Here is a 10,013-nt window from a genome sequence, read left to right on the forward strand (position 1 = left end):
TTGTCTAGACCATAGAGCCTACGTCTCGACGTTTTTAGAATAGAGCTAGCTATTATTTCAATATGCAGGTTCATGCGTTGCTTATCTACATCTTGGCTGGGATCATTCAAAAGATTCATATTTCACGAGGAAACATTTCCTGGGTGAGAATGACTGTCGGCCATACACTAATGATCAGGATCCGTCGAGCGAACATTGTCGCCAATGTGTAGATTCGCAAGCGTGGAAGCCATCCCTTTGCTACGCTGTTTCGCTTTTCCAAATTCTTTAGCCTTGTCAACCTCGGCTTGTTTCTTCTCGGCTGCAAGTCTTTGCTCTCGCCTTGTTTGGATCGAGCCTTGAAACACTTCCGCAGGGTCTAGGCCACTGTCATCGATTTCGTCGATATATTTCTCTTGTTGGGTCAAGCAGGACACGAACAGGTCACCAATCCAGAGGGAAATCATGCCTCTGAGTTCTAGTAACTCGGGAGAATCCGAATAAGGTGGAGAAACAAGAACTTCATCCATTCTTGCCGCAATTTTCTGTGCTTCACCTAGCTCGGTAGCCCTTACTTCTGCAACGAGAGTCTGTGTTTTCTGTCTCGAGTCATCGTGACTTTCTGAATTGAATGCTGCATCCTCATCCTCCGAGCCTTCCCTGGACGCAGCTTCACGACGATTCCAGATATCTTGCCGTGCCGCCTTGCTCTCCTCCTGCGCAACATAAACCCAAAGCCCAAACATTGCTGGATAAAAGTGTAATGAACTAGTAAAATCCGGGGCAACCTTCCGGAATGGGTATTGGATGATGAGTCTCTCATAGTATTCTTTGGCATCTTCGAACCCTTTTCTCGTAAAACAAAGCTTGGAGGACTCCGTTTTTGGTTCATCTCCGGCTTCCTCCGATGCGGTGTCAGAAAGCTGACGGCCTCGGCGGAGCAATATTTCAGCACCAATACCCCATCTATTATCAGTACGCACATCGATTGGTGTTCCATGGAACTCCTCACGAAGGATTAATCCCCACGCTCTCCCAGCACGTATGTAGTCGCCATTAAGAAGACAACGATGCAAGATAGCGGAGAGGACAGCGAGATGCTGCAGTCGAGCATTACCTTGGTAAGCCGCAGACTGTGGTGGGTATATCGGAGGCGTCAACGATGATAGTCCTTTAAGAATATCATTCTTCCTTTGGCTGCTAGCAGCCTCGTGTTTGACAGGAGCGTGTGGAAATTGACCGCCTGGTAGCTCTTTGTCAAAAGAGAGGCCGGCGATGCGATATTGGTGGGCCTCTTCCGGCGACAAGATTACTGATGGTGCAGAAGGTGCAAATTCTGACCCAGCATCAGTTGTTTCACCTTCAATCACGTCATCTTCATTGCCCCAGTCATCATAGTCCTTTTTACGCTTCCTTGATTCACACCGGGCAACGCGCGCACTCTGGGGTTGCTGCCATGATGGAATTGGCAATGAGAAGACAGAGGCTGACGGAACAGATGCCATAAAGTCTCAGCGATTAAGAAGAGAGTAATCTAGCCCCAAGTTTGTAAGCCACTAGCCATGGAGATAGCTAACGTAGTCATATATTGTAACCACACCCCTCGTTGCTCTTGATTTTATTTGCTTTGTTTATGTCTTTCTCTTCTAGACGCGTATCATCTTCATAGAAAGAGTTTGAGATATGGGATCCTCAGGTATCAAGGCAACTCGGGTTCCACTGTGACCGTTTTCGACGACTGACCTAATCAGGAAGGCGGCCAAGTAGTTTAAGGCAGAATTCCACGGTTAGATGCAAGTAGTACTTCTAACCTCGATACCTACAGGCACATTTTTGGCAGTGTCTAATTTTAAATGCGATGCTACTGGTTAACCAGCCATACTTTTAGGACAAGTGAGAAGCCGCCCCGTCTGGGGCAATCCATTGAAACTTCGTATTCGTTTCAAAGTTCCAGAATTTCTGCGGAAGGTAGTATGCGCTTTGACCGCTCATATAAAACGCCCTAGAATGATCATGATCATGGTCATCATGGACATGGATGAGCAAGTCGGAGTCCGAGTCGTCAGAAGGCCGAATCCCCCAAAGGGGACTAGTCTTCCTATTTAAGTTTAACCTCCAGTGACGTGAAAGGTGCATTCCGGTAGGCAGAATGAATCGATTCAAGTAAGCGGTATGTCCATGACAAGCACATCACACTCCCGTTGCGTTGAATGCCAATCCCTCAGCCTAAGAGAGAGTCATGGGCGGCATGACTAGTCCCGACGCGGCTTAAGGTAAGCAAAGGAAGACCATCGTTATCTATCTTCGTCATCATCCTCACCATCTTCCCCCCATTATCGTCTTCTTCATTTCCGCCCTCAGTTTGGTTCCAGCATCGGGTCTACCACCACTTGGCTCCTGCCCTTGGCTTGGAAGTTGCCGCCGACCACCACACCATACCTACCGTTCTGAGAGTTTAACCCCTACTGCCCGATTTCCCAACGCCTGATTTCCCATAACCTGCCCTGAACTGTATATCGACCGTCTTTTCATTTGAACTTAGACCGACGCACATTTTCTCATGTCTTTTTAATCCGTCCAATGGTATGTGGCTTGTTGAATCATTACCATTGTCATTATTCTGTTTTGGCGCCGGTACTTTGCTGTAGTTCAGGTAGATCCGGAACTTCCACAGTGATGTTGCCGAGGGTGCCGCCAACATGCTGCTTTTAATAACAACAATGCCTCCTTCCCTCTTCTTATCGCCTAACCCCTGCACCGTGATTGTTTCGAGGATGTTCTTTCCCCGGCAGTGAATGTGGTATTGTTCGTATTACTAATATTAAATGTGTCTCTTTAGTCATCACATGTCGATGGCAATAGGCGGTTTATAACTCCCAGCGCCACGTCCTGATCACTCATTCTGTTACTATGGGACAATCCTCTTCTACACATCAGCGCCACGATAGTCTTTCGAATCTATCATCTTTCTACCGTCGTCATCGTAACAGGGATGAAGCCATGAATAACGATCAAAGTTTAGAGCAAAACGGGGTGTTCCCACCTCAATCAGGGGCGGAGTTCAATACTGGCGACAACCAGGATTTCCTATCAAATCAAACAAACTCGGAGTGGGAGACGTGGCGACCGGCGAACCCGTCGACCGAGGAGCAACCAACAGGAATTGGACATATGGGAAGCATTCAAGAAGAAAATGGACCACAACATGAACCAACCCAGCGGGAGTATCGGTCTGCGATATTTGCCCGTATGGCGGCGAGAAGACAATCTACGATGTCAAGGCTCGGGTCTAGGATCTTACCAAATTCGGTTATTCGTGGTCTCCTCAGCAGCGAAGAAGAAACGCCTGCCGAGGGTCACGCTCATCGGCACGGGATCGTATCGAGGTCTATACCAAGGTCAGAAGTCGCTCATAGCAGCAACCGCTTCAGTCCTTTTAGCTCGCTTAGCTCAAGGGGCATCACTAGACGGCGCTCAGCTCGTGGGCCCTACTTCATTCCGCGCAGTGATCCTGGACTGATCTCGGATCCATCCCACTCCCCTACTTTTTTCGACCCTGCTTCAGAACATTCACCAGAGACAAGTCGAAGCTCTTGGCGTCGAAGTGCTCGACTACATCGTGTTAGAAATTCACTGTCAGGTCCGATTACGCAGATGTTCGGCCAACCATCTTCAAACTTCTCTGATCAAAATATTGAAGATGTACGCCACTCGTCTATGGGGCCAATACATGGAGATATTTCAGGTGCATTTTCCCCGGAGTCCGGGACAATGGCCAGCCGTATGGACTTCGATGAACCTCACGAGCTTGATTCTGTGGAACCTGCCGTAGGAACCACCCGACCCACCTCCCCCATGTCTTCGCAATCTGCACAGAGTCCATCTGGTTTGCGACACTTTCCGAATCTCTTACGGGCACGTCCATCCAGGGTTTTGCGACGTGAGGAACAGACACCGCTCTCGCGTGTTCTTCAATTGGCAGCTGCTGCTATTGCAGCCCAACTTTCCGGCACAACAGGCCCTGTGATGCCTAACATCCAAGCCCTCGGTAATGAAGGCCTCGACAACTCGTTAGAGAACTTCATACAAAGTTTACAACACGCAACATCAGCCCAGACAACAGCCGATGGCCAAACTCCACCTGCAGATAATGGAGCACCAACTCCGGTTAACTTCTTACGGGTGTTCCGGTTTGCAAATTCAGATAATACTAGACCTTCAGGAACCTCGAATCGATCCGCAACAGCGTCGAACACTTCGGAGCCAGGTTCAGATGGCATGGATGTGGAGAACACCTCGGATGGACCTGAAGGGCGTACTGTTACTCTAGTAGTAGTAGGAGTCAGGTCAGTTCCATCTGGCAACGGCCCCGGCAGTGAGCAGCAGAATGCAGGCACTGGCTTGGATACCCTTCTCCGTCTACCATTCTTGTCGCCAGAAAACCTCCCACGCAATTCCGACAACGGTCCTAATCTTACATCGCGTGCCGAAGGACGACCGAGATTCCCACCTAGTCGGTATCAAACTGGGGGCCCACTCACCAGTAATGAAGATGCTTCACTGCAACAGGGACACCAGAGTCCGTCACGGAGACTGTCCGATACTGGGAGTCGTGGACCACTCTCATCTCTTCCTTCTATCATCTCGGAAAGCCCTCCAGGCCCCCATCCTCCGCCATCGACGCCAGCTGACCCTGGGCTGTCAGCTGTGTCGTCAGGTGCTTCAACTCCGAGCCGAAGACCGTCTTCTGCATCCGTCATGTCCCCAAGCACTTTGCCACAACTGAATGAGAGCCGGACTATGCAGCCTACAGTTGAACCCACCGATAGTGGCATTCCATTCACCACATCTCGCCAGCGACGTCGTAGTGATTCCGAGTATGTCCGTAATCGGGATCTAGGCGCTGGTGCAGTAAGGCGGAACGGTGTTGTCGAGCCGGACAACGCCCCATCCCCTGCAGGTAGAAGTTGGTTGATCTATGTCGTGGGCACAAACCTCTCCGAAAACCACCCTGCCTTTGCGACACCAAGCCTCTTTACTGATGTAAGAATGACCTGTTCCCCTCTTCGTCTATGGATAACTGATCTAACCTTATTCTCAGAACCCAACTTACGAAGACATGATTCTACTATCGTCTCTTCTTGGTCCAGCGAAGCCCCCAGTTGCCACTCAGGAGGACCTCACATCAGCTGGTGGGGTGTATCGCCTTGTGGAATACGGTGGCTCCCTTGTTGCGGAAGGCTTGGATGGCGCTGGCGCCATTCAAATTCCCGACGGAGATCGATGCTTGATCTGTCTTAGCGACTACGAAGCCGCTGAAGAGCTTCGGCAACTGGCCAAGTGCAGCCATGTGTTCCACCGAGATTGCATAGATCAGGTTCGTTGATGCAATTATCCTCATGTTTTGGATTTGTATATACTAACTCATTATACAGTGGTTGACAACTGGTCGCAACTCTTGCCCTCTATGCCGAGGCCAAGGCGTAGCCGAGACAGCAAATGCAGATCGCACTCCAAATATACCGACCACCGCTGCTGCTTAATTATCTTACACATGTCCCTATTTGAAGACACTCCGCCTTTTTCCTTTTGTCTAAACTTAAAGATTAGCATGAAGCGCGCGCATTTCATAGCCTAACGAACCTGTTTACTTGTTTTCACCAAGGATATCCATTGCAGCATCTCTTTTTTTAATTTCTTGCTTCCCTTCCTATCGTCTCCTTTATTAAATCACCATCATTTTGGTTGTTGATATTGGGCTCCGAGATTATTGATATAGGTAGGATGGTGAGACAAACGGATAGAATGGCGCTGAATTGTCTCATTACACAATTTAGCCCTAGCGCACTGGCTTAATCATCTGACTGTCCTCACATGGCTCTTCTGTGCCTTTTCATGTGAAATATATGAAGCATTGAAATCTCCTATTAGGCAGTGTTGTATGACTTGATTGATGGTTCTATTATCTGTATTGTAACGATAATTGCCCCGCATACCATCCCTGCTTTTTTTTATCATACACGCGCTGACTCAGCCCACCTGGTTCCCCTCAACCCCACCATACCATGCCGCACTCTATTTATCAATCTATCGTTCCTTGAGAACAGCGAACAAGCTTATCTTCCTCCGGTATCCCTGAGGTGGGCTGTTTTCCATTGCTTGTATTACCCCCCCGTTGCCCATTGTCCAGAAATCTTACAACATTCTTAATTGCTTAGATCAATTGAGTCTGGCAGAATTAGGCCTGCGGGAAATTTGCCCGCTATCGGCGCTTCAGTCAACAACTCCCCCGCCTAATTTCTATCCTCGATTTCCCTGATTGATCCCCATTATATTCATTCAGTCTTCGCAAGCATGGATGCCCCGATTCGACTCACTGTCCTCATATCGGGCAATGGCTCAAATCTCCAGGCAGTGATCGACAGGACCATCGCGGGGCAACTTCCGGTGAACATCGTCCGAGTCCTAGCAAACCGCAAAGACGCCTTCGGGCTCGAACGTGCTCGACGTGCGAACATTCCTACACATTACCACAACCTCGTGAAATATAAGAAACAACACCCCGCGACGCCTGAGGGTATTCAGGCGGCTCGGGAAGAATATGATGCGGAGTTGGCGCGGTTGGTCCTGGCCGACAGTCCGGACCTGGTAGCTTGTTTGGGCTTCATGCACGTGCTGTCCCCGAAGTTCTTAGAGCCATTGGAGGCGGCTAAGGTCACAATCATTAACCTTCACCCTGCGTTGCCGGGGGCGTTCAATGGGGCTGTATGTTCTCCTTTCTTCCCTCTGTAGTATCATCCTATTGTGTGGTGGGATGGCATGGCTAACATGTAAACCCTTGCAGCATGCGATTGAGCGTGCTCATGCCGCCTGGTTAGAAGGCAAGATTGACAAGACAGGGGTGATGATCCACAAAGTGATCTCGGAGGTCGATATGGGCACCCCTATTCTTGTGCGAGAGATTCCATTCGTTAAGGGAGAGGACGAAAACCTAGAACGCTTTGAGGAGAAGGTTCACGCAATTGAATGGGGGGTTGTAATTGAAGGGATACAGCTTACGATCGATGAGATAAGAAAGGAAAGGAAACGAGGCTCGACGAATGCGTGATGGGGTTTACCAAAGGAGACAAAAATAGCGGTCTGGCCCAAGATGCCTAGTCACGAACATCATTTCTTTGTCAATTTTTTCTTCTTTCTAGCCCTTTTTATTTCCCTCGGAACAAAGCATGGAATGACAGCATGGATTTGTGGCGGTACGGTTACTGTTTCATTTGTGTTTTGTGTGTGTATACGTGTGTACTAATGAAGGGATATTTCAGGTGAACGCCGTATGATGTTTTAAGCTTTTAACCCCAAAGAAAATCCGAATGGACTTGACTCGTAGACTTTTCCGGTGGAGGTGACCAGTCGAACTCCGCATGCATGTTCGTAAACTCTCGCACTCCAAGTTACAGGTCGGAGTTGAAGATCTGTCCGGCTGTGCGGCGGCTTAAACCCCGTGTAACTCGCCTTGTGCATGATGATGACCTTTTTAAGACTTCATCGTCGTGAAATACTTGCAGATCGCATTATACCCTATCTGGGAAGAATATGTCCACTGGACCCTATGCCCTAATCATCATACAATGGGGAATTTCCTTACTCTCAGCGTGTTGATAACTTTCTTTACACTGCTAGGCTAGTCCGAACTACTTCTGGCTGACTCTGACTCGTCTCAAAGAGCGATCTAGTCCTTTTTAGCATACCACCCAACCAGAAATCAATCATCATACTAGTCGATGGGACTGGACAATTTAAGAGACTCCGCCACTCAGCCCGAGGCAATTAAGGATCAGGCTGGGGGGGTGCTTGGGCCTATGATACGGCTCCAACGGTTGACTTGCATCGAGGCTAAGGCAGAGCGCATCCTATGAGGATCTGCTTTATGTAGTAGGCAAACACTAAGTGGACGATGATTTGGCTGTTGTCCTCCTAGTGGGTTAGACGCCTGTCTCGGCATCCCCTCAGATACGACGGAGATGGGGGGAACAGAAATTAATACCAATCTAATTCAGCGTCAGTTTCATGCCACCGTCGGAATGTATCGCTTCTATTCCTGCGTCTGCTGCACGCCACCGAATTCGTGATATGGGGGCCATGGAGATCGTCACACGGATGATGGTTTGAGAATTGACCAAGTTGTCCCCTTTTTTCCCCCTCTCCTTCCTTGTCTCTTCTCTGTTTCTTCGTGGTTAATTATAACGAGTCTCTGACCGGCACATCCTCAGTTTGTATCCGGTCGAATCACGTTTCAAGCTGTGCTGAGGGTTAGAGCCAGCGAGAATCTTGTTTCTGAAACCGCCGGCCGCGTAGTTACCTGCACACTAATCCGTGGATCGAGGCAAACCGGGATGAGAGTGTCTTGAAGCCGGTCAGACGTGCCGGTGCATACAGTAAGGTAGACACTTAAAGTTTGGGGAGGGCTGCAATCCACGCCTGTGGGCCTTTTCCAAGACCACAGAGCGGAGCAGAAGTACGGTATCACTTCAGCGTTGCATAGAAAATGAGGTATGCACGTCCCAGACTTCTAGTAGGTCCATCGCTCACGGACCTCGAATGGTCCCCGAGCAATTCGTTTCTCCCATGTGGATGATGGATCCCTGCTCCCCATCTGGAGAGCCACTATAGGCCAGACAGCAGATACTCAAGTGCTTAGTCTGGTGCTCAGAGGACGGTGAGTGGTAGTTGTTGGGGTTTCCCACCACCTACTGGAACTGGTGCTCATTACCCACGGTGGCCAATTTTTGTTATGACGGGACAGCGGCTCTACCCACAGGAGCAATTGCCTCCTTGTTGGCCATATGGACCCCGTTCCCCATCCGTGGTTAGCAATTCATGGCATTTTACTCACCACGCCACCAACTGGAGGTGCTGTTTGTTTTATGGCGGGTTTGTGAAGATATTGTCCCACTTGGATCCAATTCGTCGTCTTGAGCCCTGAATAGGAATCTTTTACGAGACCGGACGTGGCTTTTTTTTTTCCCCTTTAAAAAAGAATGATAATAATAATAAAACCAAACACAAGAAGAGCGACAAACAGAGTGATGTTATCGTGTCCCACCAGCAAGAACTTTCATCTACCCGGAAAGAGGCATGTGGGTGAATAATAAGAAGAATTGCACGAGGTATGATAGGTGTGGATTCCTCTCATTTCCTTTCTTTTTTCCGTATACATAATAGCGTGTACGATGAATACGAGGCTTATGCCTATTTGCCCCCTGCCAGCAGGAGTGGTCCCCGGCAAGAAACTTTGATGTGTGGGTTTCCTCGACGAAAGAGAGAGAAGCTGTCAAAGACCCTCGATGTCGATCAGGAACGGATGGCTCCCCAGTTATGCCGATTTGCTTTTTTCCTTGCCCTCGGCGGGTCAAACCCCCTTCCATCCCGTGCGTTGGAACGTCGAAACTGAATCACATCGATGGATCATGGTTAATCAATCAATCTATCCACATCCCTCTACGTGGTTGCCTAGGTTGTCCCCAAAGTTGATGGTCCTTTCGTTCGTGATTTGACCTGTAGATCATCAAGGGCGATCCGAATGCACGCTGCTCGTAAAAGCAACCACATGAACAAAGAGAGGGAGAGAGGAAAGGTCATTGTCTCACTTTTCACCGGCGGTATAGATCGTGTACTATGCCTAACCAGGGATCATAACGGCTGTCAGATGCCATGTTCATAAGATTAACCCCTATAGAGCATGAGCCAGGGCGATGGGACATCCGATGCAAAGACTTGCTCCACTGAAACATTATGGTAGTACTAATACTCTTTTCCGTCCCCGTCGGTGGAAGAGTATGTCGGCAAATCCTGCCTAGATAGTACTGGTTTCAACGAAGGGTCCGTTTCATATTTGCCGACGTGACGAGCGGCAATACACAAGGAAGGTCGGTTGTGCGATGCTACGAAAAGGGTTCGTTTTTCCCTTTTTGTCCTTTTTTTCCCTTTTTGTCCTTTTTTTTTCTTTTTGTTCTTTTTTGTTCTTTTTTTTTCTTTTT

At 48.9% G+C, this 10,013-nt stretch overlaps 2 protein-coding genes across 2 annotated transcripts; one reads left to right on the forward strand and one right to left on the reverse strand.

Annotated features, from left to right (window-relative positions):
• Nucleotides 1-167: 167 nt before the first annotated feature.
• BDW43DRAFT_316858 (uncharacterized protein) lies at nucleotides 168-1,484 on the reverse strand (the record flags this gene model as incomplete). Its single annotated transcript, XM_032048402.1, has 1 exon — nucleotides 168-1,484. One exon carries the CDS (start codon nucleotides 1,482-1,484, stop codon nucleotides 168-170), a length of 1,317 nt encoding a protein of 438 aa, XP_031894268.1.
• A 1,405-nt stretch (nucleotides 1,485-2,889) lies between these two features.
• BDW43DRAFT_323906 (uncharacterized protein) lies at nucleotides 2,890-7,654 on the forward strand (the record flags this gene model as incomplete). The annotated part of the gene is made up of 5 exons (XM_032049837.1): nucleotides 2,890-5,022; nucleotides 5,081-5,356; nucleotides 5,763-5,766; nucleotides 6,323-6,744; nucleotides 6,824-7,654. 5 exons carry the CDS (start codon nucleotides 2,890-2,892, stop codon nucleotides 7,085-7,087), a joined length of 3,099 nt encoding a protein of 1,032 aa, XP_031894269.1. The 3' UTR covers nucleotides 7,088-7,654.
• Between the last annotated feature and the right edge of the window lie 2,359 nt (nucleotides 7,655-10,013).

Source organism: Aspergillus alliaceus (genome assembly GCF_009176365.1).
Source record: "Aspergillus alliaceus strain CBS 536.65 unplaced genomic scaffold BDW43scaffold_86, whole genome shotgun sequence".
NCBI classification, from domain to species: domain Eukaryota; kingdom Fungi; phylum Ascomycota; class Eurotiomycetes; order Eurotiales; family Aspergillaceae; genus Aspergillus; species Aspergillus alliaceus.